Source organism: Pyrus communis, chromosome 17, assembly GCF_041283825.1.
Source record: "Pyrus communis isolate YQ-2024b chromosome 17, ASM4128382v1, whole genome shotgun sequence".
NCBI lineage: Eukaryota > Viridiplantae > Streptophyta > Magnoliopsida > Rosales > Rosaceae > Pyrus > Pyrus communis.
The window spans coordinates 26505719-26528414 of record NC_142581.1 but is presented as its reverse complement, the minus strand read 5'-3'; the positions used below and the strand labels follow the sequence as shown (position 1 = coordinate 26528414).

The following is a 22696-nucleotide window of genomic DNA, read 5'->3' as shown; positions in this document are numbered from 1 at the left end:
GAATGTATATAAAAACGAAGTTGCATATCTTACTGTCCTCATTCACTCATCTATCCTTTTTTTTATTTATGATTGCATTGAATTTATTCAGGTAAAATGAATCTTATTCATGCAGTTCAAGGTGATGCATTCAAGTCTCGCAGCAACACGCGGGCACATTTTCTAGTATGTTTAATAATTGAACATTGATCTACGAGGCCTTGGGGACGAGTTTGATTTAGTTTGTCTTTTAAATTGGTGGCGTTCATTCCTCTGTATATATGTGTCAAGAATTCATGGACAACAAACGCTCAGCCGCCATTTTTATCCTTCTCAACCGTTCTTGGTTTCACCTTTTCCCGGACGAGAGTTGGAAACGAGAAATTTTTCTGGTCCATGATTAATCTTTCCATTGATAGCGATGAGCACAACATTTATTATGATGTTTTGGTCCTAAATATACCGTTTCCATTGGAAGATCATGATTATGTACTGATTCTTGGTCATTGCATTGATATTGTCTGTCTTATAGCATGGAAAAATGTTCTTCTGTGGAATCCTGCAACGATGGAATTCGTGCAACTTACCGATTCATGCCTTATTCTATCTTCCCTTACCAAGGGAAAATTTGAATTGGAAATGACCTTTTGAGGATTGGGATTTGGCTATGATTGCAAAGCTAAAGAATACAAGGTTGTGCGAATTATAGAAAATTGTGAGTATTCGGATGATGAGTGAACATATTATCATCGTATTGCTCTTCCTCACACGGCTGAGGTATACATTACAGCCGCTACCTCGTGGAAAGAGATCAAGATTCAAGTGATATCTATGACTGTTCTCGTTCAATGGACTCGAAGGGATTTTTTTTATTGGTTTGCAAGCGATGGAGAGAAATACATACTTTCATTTGAATTAATTGATGAGATATTTCATAGGATACAATTACCTTCTAGGCGAGATTCCGGTTTTTCGTTTTATAATCTTTATCTCTATAATGAATCTGTCGCTTCTTTTAGCTCTCGTTACGATCAAAGTGAGGATTCTAGTTTATTTGAAATAATTGGAATATGGGTTATGGATGACTATGATCGAGTTAAGAATTCGTGGACAAAACTCATAACCATTGGTCCTTTTAAAGGCAATGAGAATTTATTGACATTTTGGAAAATTGACGAGCTTCTTATAGTTACATGCGATAACAGGGCTACCTCTTATAATTCTAGTACGGGAAATCTCAAGTATCTTCATTTTCCTCCTATTATCAATGAGGTTATGGATTTCCAAGCTCTTATTTATGTGGAAAGTATTGTTCTAGTCAAGAGAGTTGAGTACTGCCTGTAGTTTTCAGCTTTCCATATTTTGTAATGTCATTCTATTTGAAAGTGTATGATAACAATATTTTAGAGTTAACCAATACTAAAAACTCCTTGTGTTATCTATTTTTTTTTCCCCTTCGGAATTCCCTTCTTATATACTTAATACTTTTTTTTACTCATTTGACATAATCAAGTTAAACCTTCTAGCGTAGGAGTGCAAACATTTGTAATCAATCCGTGTTTGGACACTAAGACAAACACATAGATGCTCTAAAAGTTTATGAGTACACTGAACAATGATCGACAGAGAGTTCTAACATACATGTCGTGTAAGAATTCGTAAGTTGCAATAATGCAAAGTAGTCCACGACATTGTTAAGATTAAGCTACTGAGTCATGTAGTCATGTGAATCTACAAGAAAGGATCTCTAACCTTCTATAGTGGAAGAAGAATAGTTTGAGATATGATTTAGAAGTCTTTGGCCAAAGTATTTGAATATGACTTAGGAAGTATGTTCCAAATCAATTCAATAGAATTATATAGAGAAGTATCGCATTGGCTAGTTGACATGAAGTAGACTATCAACCAAACTATGTGATTAAGAGTATTGGATTAGGACTATGTTGCATTGCAGTTGTTACTGAATAGGTTCTCCAACCGCTTCTACTTAGCTTGGGCAACCATGACATATTGCTAGGTGTCACTCATGATTTATGGAATCCCTAAAAATTAACAATCACCAATCTTCATCACGAGGAGAATTGAAAGTAAGTTTCAATTCACAATCGATTAGTAAGAGTACAATTGCTAACTGCCTTACTAATTGAAACCTAATGGATTGTACACCGTGTAAGGATGACTACGAAGAAATATCAATGAGATGAATAAGCAATTAAGTAGTTTAATTGAGCATGGTCAAATATTAATTTATTAGTCTATTAACCATAAGAAAGGTTTCTATTGGGCTTTAATTTAGTTTTGAGTTTCGGGGCACAAAAGTGTTTTGGTCTAAAAGGTCCATTAAGTTTAAGTGTATGACAACTAAAACAAAATGGGATTTAGTCCACTTAATTAAGGGGAGACCAACCATAATGAAAGAATGGGCATAATTTCATTTATGCCTCACATTTGAGGTGGTATAAAAGTGACTTTATAGACAAAAGTTCATTAGGTTGTTTGAGAGAAGAAAAACTTGGAGACACATTCTCTCATCCTTCTCTCTAATGGCAAACCACTAAGGCCATCTCTAACCGAATGAGGGCCAAAGGGCCATGCTTAGCCCTATAGCCCTGCAAGAAAATATATTTTAATGAACAGTGCCAAGCCATATTTTATACTATTTCCAACTGAGGGGACCAAAGGACCATAGGCCAAACATAGCCCTTTGACAAAAAACTCATCTCCAACTGAGGGAGCCAAAGGGCCATAGGCTTACATAACCCCCTCAATAATTTATTATTTTAATTGAATTAATATGATTAATTAAATCAAACTACTATATTAAAATAAGGTTTTCGGACATATTTTGAGTGTCACTTGTCGCTAAATGAATAAGCATCCGGATTTCTTACATATTAAAATAAGATTACATCTCTTTCTCCTTCCTCTCTCTTGTTTTGATCTTCCATTGCAGTTTATCTTGAGTTAGAAAATGGTCCATTGAAACACTCTTTTGTATAAAGAAAGCACAATAACAAAGAAAGCATGGTATTCTTGCACCTGCCACAAAGTCATGTTTGACATTCTGATGCTAGTAGCCATTGGAGGGCAAAAGGGCTGGGCTGGAATGTTGGCTGGCTGCCTGGAAATGGCTAGCTCGCTGGCCTGATTTGGATGAAGCCCTTTGGCCTAGCCCTCGGTTGGAGACCCTTTGTGTGTCATTCCGAGCTATTTTTAGCCTTATGGTCATTTGGCCAGGTCAGTTGGAGATGGCCTAAGGGTGGATTTACTAGCATCAGATCCTTCCTTAGTTCTTCAATCTCATCCCAAGGAAGAAGCAAAGTTTCAAGGATTCAAGGAGCCAAATCCATGGAGCATATGAAGAGGAGTGAAGGCCCTCACATGCGTGATAACCTTATCAAAACTTGACTAAATTACAACCTAAAAAAAGTCTATTATGCTAGTTTTTGTTATATTTAACTTCGTTGTTGAGTTTTGACGGTCATTTGATATGTTCACATCGAAATTTTGGTGAAGTAAATGTTCACCAACGCATTAAAGTTTCAACATGCCATGACATATGTGGCATGCGCCATGTGTCTCATAAATTGTTCAGATGGAGTCAAATCAAATATTAAATCAACACTTGGCGGAAATGAATTATTTGATTTTAGTTAATTAAATCAAATATTAGCTAATGGAGTCAAATCACGAACCAGTCCACAAATTGAGTCCTGTTTTTTTCTTCAATTAATCAAGCCCACAATCTAGGTCAAATTCATATGTGGGCAAGGTTTGGAGAGTCTATAAATATGAGGCTCCAAGACAAAGAAAAAGGGTCAGAAAAATCATTCATGCCAGATGTTGAAGCTTTGAAACTCTGAACACTTTCAACCACTCAAACCCACCAAACACTCAAACACTCAAGAAGACTTGGTAAACCCTCCGCGTTCTTTGTCAAACCTGTGAAGAACCACCAAGCACCCCTACACGTGCTGATTCCTCCATTGTCGCAAGCTAAAAACTCGCGGCATCCTTTCATCCAAGATCAAGTCATCGTGACCTCTAGATCAACAACTCACTACATCTACAAATTTTGGAGATCGAACCAAAGAATTCAAGTTTGTCAAGAGATTGTAACCCTAAACTTACATTAATATAAATATTCTCTATACTTCTGTTCTATTGTCAATTGTCACAGGATTTTCGTGTTTACAACTATAATCTATAAACCATGCATAAGACTCGTGATAGAGATTTTGCACGACAAACGAAATGGACTTCATCCCGCAAGTAACTTAGAGTAATGAAACAGATATTCATCGCATAAAATATAGTGGAACGATACCTGTCATCATGCAGACAACAAGGGTACGCAACAATGTCGTCATGTTGTATTCATGGCGACGACAAAACTTCGTTCTTAAATACATTGTGCGCCTATGGTCTTCGTCGAGTAAACCTGTATGCAACGAAATTTATTAATTTTACCTTTATTTAATTGTGAAAAGTTTGTCGTTTTGCAAATTTGTGCGATGAATTTTTTTTTTCTTGCTTTTTATCTTATGCAAATAAGTGGTTCGTCGCACAAAATTCGCACTAAACTTCGCTTTAAATGGGATCACCAACAATTGGAGAATCACTTTGCGCAACGAACATTGCGTTCCGCAATGCTTTGGCGGGAAAATGCTCGTCGTGCAAAATGTTTGCACCAAATATCTCCCTACCTGCATTTTTTCTCAGCCTTTATGCGACGAAATGTTGGTGTTGTCGCGCAAAGTCCTATTGAGCGACTAATCTTCTCGTTGCATAAGGTTTTTAAGTTTTTTTTTTTTGGTCAACACATTTTTATGCAACGGGACCCTCGTTTCGCTGCTCAATTGCATATTACGTGTTGCATTGCGCAAATAGTTTTCTCTACTAGTGTCCTGTCATACCAAATAGCTTGAAAAGAAGCTGAAGAAGGTTGGGGTTTCACCATAAAACCAATTGGCAATATAGGTAGTAGCCAACCTCTTATAAGCACATGCAAGGTTCCTCCTCTCATGAATGTGGGATTCATTGATCAACACACCCCCTCACATGTGGTGAGTTTTCAAGCCTAACACGTGGATAACACAACTCAGGTGACATGGAGCACATGTGGCCGTTGGGCTTCACACGTGGGACAACTTGCTTTGATACAATGAAGAAGGTTAGAGTTCCATCATAAAACAAATTGGCAAGATGAGGAGTAGCCCAACATTTTATAAGCACATTCAAGGCTTTCTTCATAAGTATCCCTAAATGAAGACAATCCAAAAAAAAAAGACAAAAATAGAGAATGAAAGAAGGAAGAAGCCAGAGTAATGGAAATTACCACATACAGAAGAGAAGGCATTGCTAGGTGCTGGCTTAGGAAAAGCCAGAGTTGGCGTTTTTGAGTTTTCCCAAAAAAAAAGGGGCGATTCAGTCAGTTTCGGGTTTTATGAAGGATCGTATTCTCAAATTTTACTATTTTTAGGGTTTTTGTCACAATTAATTCACGTGGCGCCATATAATTTACATCCACTCAAGTGCCAACATTAACACACTAATCGAAAAGATAACGGTGACAAGCCAAATTGATTTGCAGGTTCTATTTTTAGGGACAAAATTGATGAATATACTATTTCAAGGACCACTTTGATTGAAATGTTCAATTTCAGGGACCACATGATAAAACCTCCTTTTTATTGATGCAAAAAATAACAATTCAAATTTTACCTTTTCATCTAGATTATAAATCCATACATACGTATATAGGGCAATCTGTAAGTAAACAAAAAAAAAATAATAATAAAAATCACATATTTATTACCAAGTTTAATTAATTAAGCCAAGTTCATTAGAATTACAATCACATGACTGCATTCCCACACACACTAGCTAGCCGCGCTCTTAATACTGAATATTGGTGGGGCAGAAATACCGTGATCCTTGTGGAAATGGGTGGGGACAATTTATGAACTGCGTTAAGTTGCTATCGCTGCAAAGACCGACCTCAACCAATTCAGTCAATGATGTCCTAGGATTCTTTTGGCACTTGAATTTTGGTGTCATATTGTTGATAACTTTGCGTATGGCATTTTCAATATCCACCAGCCTCCTGCTTTTCCTACCCGGTTTAATATTCGCCTTTGAGAGGATTTCAGAAACGTTTTGTTTCTGGGTTGTGTACATTTTGATTACTGTATCAAAGTAATGCGTCTGGTTCTGAATCGGGGAAGACGCACAGGAGCCATGTTTATCCCACTGTTTACGCCAGAAGACTTCATGATCGTTTCGATTGAGTACGTTCGGCCAAATAATTACCAAGTGGGGTTCGAGTATTTTCATCTGACAATATAATAATATATAATAGAAATAATTTATGATAAAATTTTAAATTAAGTGTAATATTTGTATATATCAAAAAAATATAGAGTAATGTTAGAAAGACTAAATTTCTTATATCTTATTGTGACACATCATTTGGTTTAAAAATTTGGAGGCTCTAGCATTATCCAAAAATATATATATACACACACAAGTACATAAATGAGATAAACAATATTGACTATCTGATTATGCTAATAATATTACCGTCTGATATGGCGGCGCCTTGCAATATTTTGGGTCATTTCCATTCGAGTCTGAAGGCCACAAACCGTGAACAGTAAACAACTTGTCAGGAGGATCCTTACAAGGAGTTGGATTAGAGTTGCAGACAGCCGGCTGATATTGCTGCGTAAATTGATAATAATCGAATCCCACCGTGGACGAAGACAATATTAATACAATTAGGGAAAATACCATCATAACCATATATATCATCCCCGTCCCCATTGAATAATATTTATTCAAGAGCGAGGCAGATTAATTACTAATTTGATCCATTTCAAGTAGTAGTGGTGGTCGTGTGGATCAATTGGAGATCAAGTAAGCTCTTATATTTATGGTACATGAATGCATAAATAAGGGGTTGATCAAATAGCTCTAATTGATCATCCATGATCACGTGTGCTTGATCAGATGTTCTATAAATTTATAGCAATTTTTCCTCCAATATTTCTATTCAAACTAGTCATGTGCAATGCTCTGAGTTGATCATCTCTATCACATGTATTTTGATCATATGTAGTGTTTGTAAGTGTATGGACCAAGACAACCATATTTCTTAGTAATAAAATTATATCTTCTGATAAATAAATAAATAAAAATCTGACATGTTCTATTAGACTTATCGTTTGCACCGTCGGGCAGGGTGGGCGTCGGGATGTGAAGCCAATGGACCATAGGCCAAAATACAGTCATCTGACAAAAAATTCATCTCCAATCAAATGAGGCTATTTTTTAGCTCCATCAATAATTTATTATTTTAATTGAATTAATATATTAATTGAATGAATTAAACTACCATATTGAAATAAGATTTTCGGACATATTTTGAGTGTCACTTGTCGCTAAATGAATAAACCTCCGGATTTTTTATATAATCTCAATGATTTTTTTAATAGGATTTCGAGTGACAAGTGTCACTAAGGTGAATAACTTTTTAGATTTCTTATCTTTATGTAATCTTCATAAATTTTCGAATAGAATTTCGAGTGACACATATCGCTAAAGTGAGTAACTCTCCATATTTCTTATCTTTATGTAATGTTAATAATTTTTCAGATAGGATTTCGAGTGCCACCTGTCGAGATGTGATTGGTTGTGAAAATTTTAGATAGGATTCTTATCTACGTGACACTTCTTATCTTCAGCTTCTAATGTTAATAAATTGGTTGGATATTGGGGTAGGATTCACACACCTTCATCTTTGCCATCTCTAATATCTGTTTCAATTCAAGTTTGCAATGAATTCCAACTTTGGATCCTCTTTGCATTCCAACTGGGGGTCTTTATCCAATTCTGAATTGGATGATAAATGGGCGGAGATGAAACGAGAAGATGAGGAGTACGATGAAGAAGATGAAGTATGGCACAACACAACACATATGGCAACAATGGCTGAGGTCATGTTGTGTGAGGAAACTGAAAAACAACCTGAATGGGGTGGCTCTGTTGTTGATCGTTCTTTACAAACCATGAAAAAGAGAGATCGCGCATGAGACTTTGATGAACAACTACTTCAACTCCAACTCGGTGTACACAGAAAAGGATTTTAAACGTCACTTCTAGATGAGGCGTCATGTCTTAAAGCATGTGCTTCATGATGTCTAACATGTCAATCCATACTTTCGACAGAAGATGGATTGAGTAGGCGGCCCTAGTTTTTCACCTCAACAAAAGGTTACTATTGCACTTCGAATGCTGGTCTATGCCTCCCTAGCTGATGTGATAGATGACATATATGGTATGTCTAAGTCTACATGCCTTCATAATCTTGTTGAATTATGTCACATAGTTGTTTAGATTTACAAAGAGGGTACATCCGTGAACCAAATCAAGCAGATCTTGCTCGGCTCTTTCGCAAAGCTAAAGACCGTGGCTTTCCGGGCATGATAGATTACATGCATTGGCCGTGGAAGAACTGTCCCACTGAATGGCAAGGAGGATTTTGTGGAAGATCGAGAAAGTTAACTATTGTGTTAGAGGCAGTTTCCTCATTTGACACATGGATCTGGCATGCTTTCTTTGGAGTCCCAGGATCCCAAAATGACATTACAGTACTCAGGCGTTCACCAATCTTTAATAACCTGACAGAGGGTAAATCACCTCAACTTAACTACTACATCAATGGGCGTTAGTACAATATGAGGTATTACCTAGTAGATAACATCTACCTAAATTGGGCGACACTTGTCCAAGAAATTGCAAACCCTATGGACGATGCCCATAAGTGGTTTACCTTACACCAAGAGGTGTATCGGAAAGATGTTGAGAAAGCTTTTAGTATTCTACAAGCATAGTGAAAGATCATTAAGGAACCGACAAGAGGGTGGAGTCAAGATAAATTGAACTCCATCATGATGTCGTGCATCATATTACACAACATGATTGTGGTGGATAAGCGAGGTGGCTATACTGATGGATAGTCTGATGACGACCAAGATGATCCAAATAGGTCAAGGAAGGCTTGTGCGATAATATATGATGGGCCTAATTTGCCTATGGATCCAAGAACTGATAACATCTCTTTAAATGAGTACATGAGGCATCATAGGATGATTCATTCACATACCACAAACTAGTACTTACAATAGGATCTTGTTGCACATCTTTGGGCCAAATGAACAATGAAGTAGGCATTTAAGTTTCATGTTGTTAAATGTTGTTATTTGTTTAATGTTGTTTAAGTTTGAATAACTCCCCCAAGTAGTACTTAGGTGGAGATTGTGTTGTTCAATGTTGTTTAAGTTTTATATTGTTAAATGATGTTTAACTTCAATTTAAAGACTCAATAACGTAAATTAAAGAGTACAATAACTTAAATATTAACGAGTACAACAACTTAAATTTAAAGACTCAACAACTTCAATTTAAAGACTACAATAAGTTGAATTGAAAGACTACAACTTAATATTAAAGAGTACAACAACTTAAATTTAAAGACCATAATCATCATCTTCATCTACCATTGTAGGAGTATAGTTGAGTGTAAACAACTCCCGTCAGGCCATCCCTCTTTATCAAAATATGCCTTACTCATTGGAGTGTACCCTGTAGTGTTCATTTCCATGTTCCTATCATTCATCTCTTCTTGTATTTGTTTTGCCCGTTCTTTGTGTCCATGCTTCCTTTATTCCACGGCAATGACATATTGCTCCGCCATTAATCGCAATGAGGATGCCAGTTCCTCTCGAAAGGCTAATTCCTCATTTGCCTTACCATTTTCCTTCAATTCTCTAGCCTTGTTTCGTTCCGTAGCCCTAGGTAGGGCTAGGCATGGGCCGGGCCGGGCTGAAATTTGGAGGGATTGGGCTAGACCCGTTTTAAAATGTAACGGGCCGGGTCGGGCCAAGCCGGGGATAAGAAATTTGAACTTTGGAACCGGACCTAACCCGGCCTGGAAAAAAACAAGCCGGTTGGGCGGGTCCACGGGTCTTCTTTTTTTGTTTTGTTTTGTTTTGTTTTTTTTTTTTTGTTGAAAAAAAAACGGTCTAACAATTTATTAATCTTGGAGAAGAAACCTCCTTGATTACAAAGTTTTGTTTCCATATATAGCTATATATAAGTATATTTACAACCATCTCCCCTTACATATATCGTTGCCCAGAAAAAACCAAAATTAGCGATTGACGTTTATGATCTTTAAACGAATTCATGATATGGACTGAGATTAATCACCAATTGATTCATGTAAACATCTGCAAAGAGATGCCAAACAAGAAGACAAAATGAAGAGGGACAGGTTGCTGAATCTTGAAGGGAAAAAGTCAAGTATGTCTGAGTAAATCTTTGAATGTTTCACTTATACTGGGAAGATAATACCTACCTCACCAGTCCAAGATTGTTGTCCTAGAGAAAAACACAATTCCAAAGCAAAATTAAGAAGGTTGAAGAATTCAAGTTAGAAAATCGTAGGTTACAGAGAAATCATGTTGCATCCACTTTTCCTTTGCATCAAATTTCAAACATTATGGAATGCCTAGTAGGTACGGTATGAACATTTGAACCCTAAATCCCTGAATCCCAAATTCCCAATTTCTACGAAGGAAAATTTATGGATTGTGTTCGGGGTATGAAGAACTGCTCAATAGACTGAGAGATTGTAGAAAACCCTAACTCTCAAATCTAAAAATTGATCAGAAGAATCAAAGATTGCAGATAACCATAAATCCCTAAATCCAGAAAATTAACCAAAAAGTTAAAAATTAAGAGTTCAGAAATTATATTACCTTAATTTGGAAGGAAATGAGATGACAGTGGTGGTCTTAATTTGGAGAGATGACGGTGATGGTGGTTGTTGATGGTTACGGCTACTGTCATTTTGCCAGAAAGAGGAAGACGAAGATGGAGTCAAGGGCTGTGGAGTCTGAGATGGCTATTGTCCAAGACTCTGATGGTGGTTGTCAAGGGCTATGGAGTCTGGTGGTGGTTGTTGATGGATGGCTACTATCGAGGACTCGAGTCTTGAATGAATGGAGAATAGAGACTGAGTCAGTCTGTGAGATGAAAATATGGCAATCAACCGTGGAGAGTGGGATTTGACAAACATTACACCCCATCCAATTTTCTTAAGCTAGAAACGGGCCAGGTCGGGGGCTCGTTCCTTCCCATTTTTTAACCCGCCTCACCCCGCTAATTTTGGTTACCCGTCCCCCCACCCCGTTTTGTGTTTTGAAATTTTGTTCCCGCCCCGTACCTGCCTCGACCCACGGGTACAAAACTAGTTTACCCACCCCGAGCCCTAGGTATGGAAGGTTGACCTGGAGACGAGTTTTTTACCCTTGTTTCTTGAATGATAGGAGATCCTTGTTCATCCCCAACTGTATTTGAGGAAACATTTCCAAACACCAGCGTAGGACCAAATCTTTCTTGAGGTGGATCTTGAAATAACACCCACCCTTTACAAATTTCCTGGCAACCTTGATGAGCAAAGGGTTTTTTCATGTCATCCATATACAACTGCTCCGCTTGACATTCCTAGAAAATATAATTACAAAAATTAAAGGAAATTAATTTATGAAATTAATTGTAATATAATTAAGGGTAAAGTACAAAAAACTACCTCAATTATTGGTATCACGACACTTTCATACCTTATCTTTCGAGACAACAAGGAAGAAGCCAAAAGTCAGTTGCTCAATTAGCAATGTACGTGTATGATGCGATCTTGGTGTGCCATAGGTGGGATTTCAAGCACGAATGGCTCAATCTATTCTCTCAACCATCACAACTCGGGATGGTTCAGTGTAATGGAATGCCGAAAAAGGTTTTGGTTGTGCTTGTCGGGCTTTTGGATGCACAGGGAAGTAAGGGCCTGAATCCTAAAACTTCTCCATGATAACGCTGCCATCAAACTTTGTAGTGACTATGGAAGTCCACAATCCGGTCACACTCCGAACGCATTGGGATGCATCTAACCATGAAAGATTCACTATTTGTAATTCTTGTTGATAGCATCAGGAAGTGAATATATTTTGTGATATATTATGTTGTAGAGATAGGTACTAAGTTTGTTTCTTTTTTTGTTTGTTTAATTTTGTTGTAATCACAACGTTTAAATTTCAGTGCAGCCTTTTGTTTTCCTTTTTGTCTCTCACGTACACTGAATTTGTAATTCTATGGACTTTGTACTCTTAAATTTTTCTTTGTATAGATACATAAACAACAAACATTAAAAACTAGGCATAATTACGAAAAACTAGCCAAAGGTGTCATCAATACCATGTTATTGATCTACCTTGTGCCACTTTTTACCACTCATCAATGCTTGCCTATATTTTTATTATTTTCTTTGGATATTGTGCATGAATGACTGACATGCAAAGAAAATGCACATTCCATGCATAGTAAATGCACATAGACGTGCACATGTAGTGCACATGAAATGCACAGTATATGCACATGACATCTTCATGTCACCTAAACGAGTTCAAAAAAAAAAAAAAAAAAAGTCAATGATGGGTCCCATTGGTTTGGTGTGTGGTTGGGTATTTTGCATGCATGGTTGGGTTGTAAAGTCTCAACCATCTCATCTAGTTGGTTTTTGTGCATACACAAACAATAAGCTTAAAAACTTAGGCATAATTAGGAAATTGTGATAATTAATTATGAAATTGTGCATGAATGACTTTTGAGTTGCATGAGAGGTGGTGTATTTGTTCATGCTTGTCTAAGCACAAACCACCTCATCCAATTGTAGAACGATGAAGAAAGGTATAACTATGAAAAAAGGCAGAGCGATAAGAAAGGCACAACAACCCAAACTTTCATACAATCTCTTCCTGACAAGCTTCTTCTAGAAGTACTCACCAAGGTTGTTTCCCACTTCTTTCATTCCCTACATTCAGCAAAAATGGTGTGCAAGAAGTTCAACCAACTCGCCCAACATGATTGCATCTTCAAACACATCAGCATTCAGAGATTTGAAAGGGTTGACCTGCTGACTTCATGGAGGAGACATGAAGAGGTGTACAAGTTCTTGGAATGGTGCAGAGAGTGCAATAATTCTAAGGCCCTATACACCCAAACAATGTGATAGTACTTCTGATACTATAGTTCCGAACTTGGAATTGAGTCTCTGAAGACAACAAAAATGGTGTAAGTCTACGGTGCAATCTTGGTGTGCTATGGGGGATGAAAAAGATAGAGGCCTCAGCCTTCTGCATTCTCTCAATCGTCAGAAATTGGTGAGCATAATGGAGTGTAGAGAAAGAGCTCAATTGTTTTTTTGGTCAATTTGGGTGGACAGGGAAATTAGAAGTAGAATAATAAAACTTCACAAGGAAAGTGCTACCATCAAAGCATGCATCGACTGTGGAAGTGCACAAAGTCCTTTGATAGTCTGACCCCATTAGGATTACTGGTGGCATGACAAATTCAGTAGCTGCAATTTGTGTAGATGGCATTGATAGGGACTTGATTTGTTTCTTTTCCTTTACTTTTCTTCAAATTTAGTTGCCATGTACTTTTTGTTAGTAAAAGGAAAAGGTAGAAGTTCTTGGTAAAATTAATAATGTTTGCTTTCTTAAATGAAAAGATGCACAAGACAAAGCATGAATAAAACATGCTTAAGTCTCCAAAACCCAGTGTCGTATGTTCGAATCATATAAAAATGATTATTCCTTCAATTATCATTTCAAACCGGAAACTACCAACTCAAAGCGTACAATATAGTGAAGGAGTACAATGGCCGTCCAATGAAAAGAGGCAGATTATAAGGGAAATCACATTGACATAAAGAAAAGAAATTGCAACCTAAACATAAACAACTGAACTATGTAGGCATAGCAGTTTTCATCCACTAGTTCTAAATAGCCTTTTATCCCCCAACGATAGTTACTAAAATACACGACGAGTATAATATATGAAAAATACGCACGTGCATTATTCAACAACTTTGCTAAAACTTTACGTTGAAAAATTCGGCCACATTTTTAAGTTTAATATTTATTTAAGTTAATTAATTATTTTAATTCTTCATAAATATGTCAAAAAGGTGAATTTTACATGTATGATTGAAAATTATGTGACAATAACATGTATTAAATGGGAAAAGTACATACAAATAATTTTGAGACACGTATTGTACGTTGGATTTTAAAAATGTGCACTTCAATTAATCATTAAAGCATGTGCGGAAAACAAAATTATGTTTAAAAAATAAGCACGTACATATATTTGCGAGTTTACTAACGATGGCCATAACCTTTCATCAAGAAAACAACGAACCCTTCTTAACAATTTTTACTCATTTAACTTAATCATGTTAAACCTTCTAGCGTAGGAGTACAAACATTTATAGGTGCTAAAAAATTTAGGTAACAAAGAAAATTAATATCCTTTTATCCCCCAACGATAGTTAGTAAAATACACGACGAGTATAATTTATGAAAAATACGCACGTGCATTATTCGACAACTGTGCTAAAACTTTACATTGAAAAATAAGCTCCATTAGGGTCCACGGCATGGAGGGGTATTTCCTCCACGACATGCTCCTTAAAGTACTCATAATAAGGATCTATGAACGGAAGGGGGTAGTGATCCTTCCTGATTGTGGCGTTGAGCTTCCTAAAGTCAATGTAAACTTTCCCACCAGCTTGGATTCGATTGGGCACCTGAATCAAAGAAGGTAACAACCTATTAATTGAAATGGGAATTGGAATTAGAATAGGTGGCTCACCAATATACTGCGACGAAGGCTCAAAAGTAGCAACACTGTCGACAAATTCACTAGGGATGATTTCGGCCAGATTGGGTATTTTGAGGGCAGTGGCGTGTTCCTTGTGCTCCACTCCAATTCCCTCTTTGATGATGGTTACATCCTTCTTGATTGGTGCTATTGAACGTTCCTGCCCGAAATTTTTAATCGCATCTATGGCAAAAGAAGAACGAACATCATTAGGATTCTTAACAGATTCAGGAACATTGAATTTAATAATATCGCCACCAAACTCCATTGTTAACGCTCCCTTGGCCACATCAATCTTGATTTGGGCTGTTTTCATGAAAGGTCGTCCAAGTAAGATTGGCAAAGGTGGAGAGTGGGCTGAATCTTCCATCTCAAGCACATAGAAATCGGCTGGAAAGATCAAATGGTTAACCTGCACCAAAACATCTTCCAAAACTCCTTTCGGATATGCATAAGAATGATCGGCTAATTGGATAATAACTCCATCATTTTTAAGCTCTCCTAGATTCATAGATGCATAAACAGAATATGGCATGACATTAATGGAAGCACCTAAATCTAGCATGATGTAATATAAACTACCACTCAAATTAAACCCTCTTGTTGACAATTGTAGTAAAGATGTAAGTAGGGATCGTTCTAGGCCGGGGATTAGGAGGGATTGCTAATATGCTCTATACTGACTTAAAAACACAAAACTAAACTTAAAAATAGAAAATTAGATTCTAAGACTCTTAACTAAACTTATATGACTCAAAACAAACTAAAAAGACTCAAATAGCGCAAAACAATTAAAAAAAAAAAAAAAGACTCAAAGCAGACACTAGGACTTACTTTGGACGAAAATTGAATTGATTTTGACTCAAAACACTCAAAACACAAATTTGGACAGATTCTAACTAATTTGACACAACAAAGTAAAGGGGATTGGGTTTTTGATGAATTTGAAACTTAAACAAACAAATTGCAGAAACTAAGTAAATTGATACGAATTTGGGTGAATTGATGGGTGATAAGTTAGCTAGAGGGTCATTCTCCACACATGACACACTTGCATACAAATTGATTTCCAGTTGCTTTTCCAATAAACCATGAACCTCAACGCCCCAGATTAACCGTGAACAACACTAATTAACCCTCAGATTTTCCTTAAATCATTGAATTGGATGGAATACACATCGGCAACCAAATTATTCTTCAATAGTTCCCCACATGAACAACATAATAGAGATACAATCAAAGATCATTAAGCTTTGTGAAAATCATAAGCATTGACAAGGCATTCGTAACTATGAACAGCATGATACTCCTGCTAGGAATTTACTTAACACGATTGTGACTAGCAACCTCCACTACTTATGAATATAAGTTCATAACAATTAAGTGAAACTCCCTTATATTCTAGCATCAAAATCATGCATGCAAACTAAGTATGCATCCTTAATCAACATACAAGAATAAGTTATCAATCAAACAGTTAAGTAAATTGGTTTCACGATTTATGAAATCACAACTGGAGGTAATCAATTCATATTGCAAATATGTTCATGGCTTTGAATTCTCCTTTATCCAAAACAAAATTAGTTCCTCATGTTCGCAATTAAACAAAGAAAACTTAAATTAAACATTGAAAACGAAAGATTGAATACACCTAAGAACGTTCCAACAATCCAATCTTGAATGGCAGGCACGGCTCCAAGGGGTCTTTTCTTCTTTTTCCTTGAAAGGTTTCGGCACAAGGTGGTTATGACTGAAAATGGGTTATGGGGTATTATGGAAGGGTGGTGCGGAAATTTGGTTGAAGGATGGATGAATGTATGGTGAAAATGTGGTTGTGGAAGAGATTAATGGCTGAATGAATGGTTGAATATATGGTGGTCAGGGATTGTCCTTTTTTCTTGCGGCTGAAACATATAATTCAAGGGAGAAAAGGGTAAGGCATTAATTAAATGTTTTGGGAAAGAATTGGACTCCAAATCTTCAAGGAAAAAGGGTAATTAAATTCAAAATCCCAGAGAGAAAAGGGTAAGTGATATGTGGCAGGAATTGAAGGAGAAGAAGGGGAAATGTGTTGCCTTGCACGACAAGGAAAGGGAAAGGGAAGGAAGTTGCAGCATCCCTTTTGGAATAGGATTAAGGCTTCTAGAACCATATATTTAAGTGTCCTAATGTATTTAGCAACCCCCTTTAACAGCTGGAAATTAAGTAGGAAAAGATTAGGATTGACTAAGTCAAAATAAGGAAGTTTGACTCATGTTTCCTTCTTTGTAGCTGATTCCTTTTCTTCCAAGTCTTGAATTAATTTCTTCCATCTCTTTAGCATATTCCTAGCCCCTCTTGAACTTTAATTTCGTCCATCCACCTTGCTCCATGCTTATGTTATCCATTCCAAGCCCAAAACTACTCCAAAATGCTCCAAATTGCACTTTCTTGTTACTTTAGCCCATTGAACCTACAAACATATGAAAATAGCTTAAAATACTAAAATAACCAGAAACTAACTAAGTAAATGCAAGGAAATAGACTAACAATGTCGCATAAATATGATCCTATCAGAGCCGGAGATTCCCAGGTCTTCTTTATTTGAATGCATGGGTTGCCTCCCAAGAAGCGCTTGCTTTAAACGTCTTCTAGTCGGACGATACCTCTTTTTAAGCTTCATTAGGGTCCACAACATGGAGGGGTATTTCCTCCACGACATGCTCTTTAAAGTGCTCATAATAAGGATCTATAAACGGAAGGGGGTAGTGATCCTTCCTGATTGTGCCGTTAAGCTTCCTAAAGTCAATATAAACTCTCCCACCAGCTTGGATTCGATTGGGCACCTGAATCAAAGAAGGTAACAACCTACTAATTAAAATGGGAATTGGAATTATAATAGGTGGCTCACCAATATACTACGACAAAGGCTCAAAAGTAGCAGCACTATCAACAAATTCACTAGGGATGTTCTCGGCCAGATTGGGTATTTTGAGGCCAATGGCATGTTCCTTGTGCTTCACTCCAATTCCCTATTCGATGATGGTTACATCCTTCTTGATTGGTGCTATTGAACGTTTATGCCCGAAATTTTTAATCGCATCTATGGCAAAAGGAACATCATTATGATTCTTAACAGATTCAGGAACATTGAATTTAATAATATCGCCACCAAACTCCATTGTTAACGCTCTTTTGGCCACATCAATCTTGATTTGGGCTGTTTTCATGAAAGGTCGTCCAAGTAAGATTGGTAATGGTGGAGAGTGGGCTGAATCTTCCATCTCAAGCACATAGAAATCGGCTGGAAAGATCAAATGGTTAACCTGCACCAAAACATCTTACAAAACTCCTTTCGGATATGCATAAGAACGATCGACTAATTGGATAATAACTCCATCATTTTTAAGCTCTCCTAGATTCATAGATGCATAAACAGAATATGGTATGACATTAATGGAAGCACCTAAATCTAGCATAGCATGTTCAAACCTTGCATTACCAATTACACAGGGGATAGTGAAACTACCTGGGTCTTTACATTTAGGTGGCAGCTTCCTTGGCAACATTGCAGAGACATTTTCACTTACATGTATCACCTCTTTCTCCCGAATTCGTTTCTTTGTTGTACAAAGCTTCTTCAAAAACTTAGCATACTTTGAAATTTGTTTTATCCCATCAATGAGCGGGATATTGACTTGCACCTTCTTGAAAGTCTCTAGAATGTCTTTTTCATTCTCTTCGTTCCTAGATTGCATAAACCTGCCAGGGAAAGGCACATTTGGTGGAATAACGTTAGAAGGAATTGAATTTGGACCTACCTTAGTTGAGTTGGATGGCATAGGGTACTTAGGGGGTTGCGTCAAGGGGTGTTCTTCCTTTGCCGTGGCTCTTTCTTCTTGTTGCAACAACTTTTCGTCCTTCTCTTGGGTTGGCTTTGACGTTTTTGAACTTGTTCCAATCTCCTTGCTAATTCTCAAAGTGATGGCGTTGGCAGTTTCAAAACCTCCATTTGGATTGATAATGGTGGCACTAGATAGTTTGCCTTCTTCTCTAAACTGTTCCATGAATTCCGCCATCTGCCCAATTTGCTTCTTCACTTCGCACATCTCTTTGGCTTGATTTTGTAAACCCTGAGTTGAAGAAGTTAGTACTTGAAGAATTTTATCATTATCTAATGACGAACCTGAATTTGGTTGGGCAGATTGTGGTTGAGGTTTTGTTAGTGCAAATGGCCTTTGAAATGTCCCAGGGGTGGCTGTCTTAATCCGCCTTGTTGTTGAGGTTGTTGAGGCTTCCTCCACTTCATGTTTGGGTGCTCTTTCCTACCCGGATTGTATGTGTTGGAGTATGAATCATACCTTGGTTGATTTTGGCTTTGATAGCCCACGACATTGGCACTTTCCCATCCCCCATTCTTTATCAATTGAGGGCATTGATCAGAAGGGTGTCCTTGCATATAGCACATGCTACAAGTACTTGATCCTTGCATTTTGGATCCTTTAACAACCTGTGACACAAGAAAAGTGAGATTAACCAATTGAGATTGAATTTTGGCCATTGAACTTATCTTATTAGCTTGGTGTTGCTGTGGAGGGTCCATTTGTCCAACTCCCTCATATTGTTATGCATTCAAGGCTCAATTGGCTATTAGGATCTTGGCATCAACTGGGGTTTTGTCAACCAAAGCACCACCTGCCGAAGCATCTAGCATTTTTCTTTCAATTGGAAGAAGTCCTTCGTAGAAATATTGAATCAAAAGTTCTTCCTTCATTTAATGTTGAGGGCATGATGCAATTAGAGTCTTGAAACGCTCATAATATGCTAGAAATGGTTCTCCTTGACTTTGTTGAATTCCACTAATCCTTTTCCTCAAAAGAATGACTCTTAAAGTTGGGAAGAATTTCTCTAAGAATGCTCTCTTCATGCTTTCCTAAGAAGTGACGGTTCCAAGTGCCAATTCAAAGAGCCAATCCTTAGCCTTTTCCAAAAGAGTGAATGGAAAGGCTTTCATCTTCAGAATATGACCATCCACGTTAATTGGTGTCATGCCCGAGCACACTACTTCAAATTCCTTAAGATGCTTGTTTGGATCTTCCATGGACAGCCCATGGTATTTGGGAATATGACGCAGCAAACTAGACTTCAATTCATACTCATCGGTCTTGCCTTGAGCCACCCTAGGGTATTGAATGCAAATAGGCACGGCATTGTCCAATCCTGAGGCTAAAAGTTCCTTGATTGTTCGATTGTCCACAACCATGTCTTGTTCTTCCTCTTCCTCTTCTTCTTCTTTAATTTCAGATTCAGAGCTAGCACTAGGTGGATTGGGTTCTGGTTGCTTCTTCTTCCTTCTCAAAGTTCGTTCAAAATTGTCTTCAAACTCTAATATATGTGCACAAACAAAGAGAACGTCGAGTCATAAACTAGTACCTAAAAAAAAGAAAACAAAATAAACAAAATCAGAAACATAAGAAACATAAGAAAAAACAGAAAACTGAAACAAAAGGGAGATTAACAATTTTGCTAATCCCCGGCAACGGCGCCAAAATTTGATGTGGTAGAAACTAACACACAAATTAAACCTTCTTTTTGACAGTTTTAGTTTGTGAAAGTAAGGATCGTTCTAGGCCGGGGATTAGGAGGGCTGCTAATCTACACAAACTAAACTCTAAATCACTAAACTAGACTCAAAAACAGAAAACTAAACTTAAACTGACTCAAAACAAACTAAATTGACTCAAATAACTCAAAATAAGCACTAAGGGGTGATTTGGACGAAAATCTAACTAAATTGACTCAAAACATAAAAAGGGGGTTTGTTTGGACGAAATTTGACTTAAAACTAATAAGGTGCAGAACTAAATAATAGTTGCAGAACTAAATAATGGTTGCATGAAATTAAGGTGACTCAAGGGGTGAAAGGCTAGCTAGAGGATTCTTCTCAACACATGAACCATATGCATACAAATCGATTTCCAGTTATTGTTCCTATAAACCATGAATGACAATGTCCCAAATTAATTGTGAACTACACAAATTAACTCTCAGATTTTCCTAATTTCATTGAATTTGACTCAGCAACGCAATCAAATTATTCTTATCAAGTTCCCTATATGAACTGCATGATAGAGATACATATCAAAGATCATTAAGTTCTATGAAAATCATAAGTATTGACAAGGCACTCGTAACTATGAACTGCATGATACTCCTGCCATGGATTTACTTAACACAATCATGACTAGTGATTTCCACTACTTATAAATATAAGTTCATAACTATTAGGCGAAATTCCCTTATATTTTAGCATCAGATTCATGCATGCAAACTAAGTGTGCACTCTTAATCCACATACAAGAATAAGTTATCAATCAAACAAATAAGTAAATCGCATTCATATTTTACGAAACAATAACTGGATGTAATCAATTCATATATAACATATGTCCATGACTTTGAATTCACCTCTAGCTAAAAAGAAATTAGTTCCATATGTCCATCATAATTCAAAACCAAATTAAAACAAACATTGGACTAAAACTAAGGATAGAGTACACCTAGAAATGCTCCAGCACTCCAATGGCCTTGAATGGCAAGTACGGCTCCAAGCTTCTTCTTCTCCTTCCTTCCTTGCAAAGTTGTGGCACTCTTTGTATTTTTCTCTCTGAAATTCTCTCTTAAAAAAGTCTCTTTTGTATGGCATAATGTATGTATATATAGGCTAGGGTTCACGACACCAATCCTTGGAGGACAAGGCTAGGGCACGGCAGAGTTGTATGGGAAAAGGATAGAGTGGTGGGGCACAAACTTAGGGCTTCTAGAAAGGAGGTATTGTGACAAGTTTCTAAAAGGACAATGGATAAGGTATGCGGCACAAATCTAGGGCAGAGGATAATGCTTCTAGAACCTTATATTTAGGTGATTAAATGTGAAATTGATTCCCCCTTGTAGCTGGAATTAAGGTACAATAAGATTAGGATAGGATAAGATAAGGTTAGGTTGGATAAGATTAAGTGGTTTGGATAATGTTCCTTCCTTTTAGCTGATTCCTTATCTTCCAAGTCTTGAATTAATTTCTTCAGGTGTTAAGCACATTCCTAGCCTCTTTTGATCTTCAAAAACGTCCATCCACCTTGCTCCATGCATGTGCTATCCATTCCAAGCCCAAAACTGTTGTAAAATGCACCAAATTGCCTTTTCTTACCACTTTTGCCATTTGAACTTACAAATACACGAAAATGGCTTAAGACACTCTAATAAATAGAATCAGAAGCAGCACTTACAACTTGAACAGTTTAGACATGTTGCTATACAAATCTGGAATTGTAGTTCCACCAAAGTTGTTGTCAACTTGACTGCAAAACAAATAAGATTATAGGGCTAAGAAACTTGATACGGGATTGCATCCCTCAAATTATGTTGTAGAAAAAGGAAAGTCTAGAGAATTGTTCCCAACAGTACAAAAACTCAAGAAAGGAAAGGATGAAAACATAATCAAGGCACAAATTTATGTTCCGAAGTAAGAAAACATGCAGCATTAGTAAGCTTGGCAACTTCGAGAACTCTGGCGGAAAATACCCAGATAAGTTGTTGTCAAGAAGACTACAAAAAGGTATTGGTCTGTAATGTGATTTGTTTTCTTTTCAGTGGACATCTGATTAGAGTTGGAGTTTTTCTTCTTTTTTTACTTCACGTTAGAATATAGGGGTTGATCTATGACATCTACCAACTGATAATATATGCATGCTCTAACCCAAGAATAAAATAAGAACATACAGTGTTCTGAGCTGCAGAGCCACCATGCTGCTGCGCAAGAGCATCTCCCATGCTCTGGTACATATCTATTCCAGCTACAGCAACAGTGCTATCAGGATTACACAACAATAATTATTTGAATATTAGAAAGAAATCAAACAAACAAAGGAAGAGAAATGTTTGATGACCAAACAAT

At 37.0% G+C, this 22696-nt stretch overlaps 1 protein-coding gene and 1 pseudogene across 1 annotated transcript; one reads left to right on the top strand and one right to left on the bottom strand.

Moving 5' to 3' along the window:
- Positions 1-275: 275 nt before the first annotated feature.
- Positions 276-1323, top strand: LOC137708023 (uncharacterized; annotated as a pseudogene).
- A 4447-nt stretch (positions 1324-5770) lies between these two features.
- On the bottom strand, positions 5771-6804 carry LOC148689735 (ribonuclease S-1-like). The gene is made up of 2 exons (XM_088689456.1): positions 6562-6804; positions 5771-6315 (listed from the first exon to the last, which is right to left on the bottom strand). Exons 1-2 carry the CDS (start codon positions 6802-6804, stop codon positions 5878-5880), a joined length of 681 nt encoding a protein of 226 aa, XP_088545582.1. The 3' UTR covers positions 5771-5877.
- Between the last annotated feature and the right edge of the window lie 15892 nt (positions 6805-22696).

Bases quoted from the DNA above. Each gene is read 5' to 3' on its own strand.
- LOC148689735 (XM_088689456.1), bottom strand. From the start codon at position 6,804: ATGGGGACGGGGATGATATATATGGTTATGATGGTATTTTCCCTAATT. The intron at 6,316-6,561 runs GTAATATTATTA...TTATATTGTCAG, and splicing joins AGGCGCCGCCATATCAGACG to ATGAAAATACTCGAACCCCA.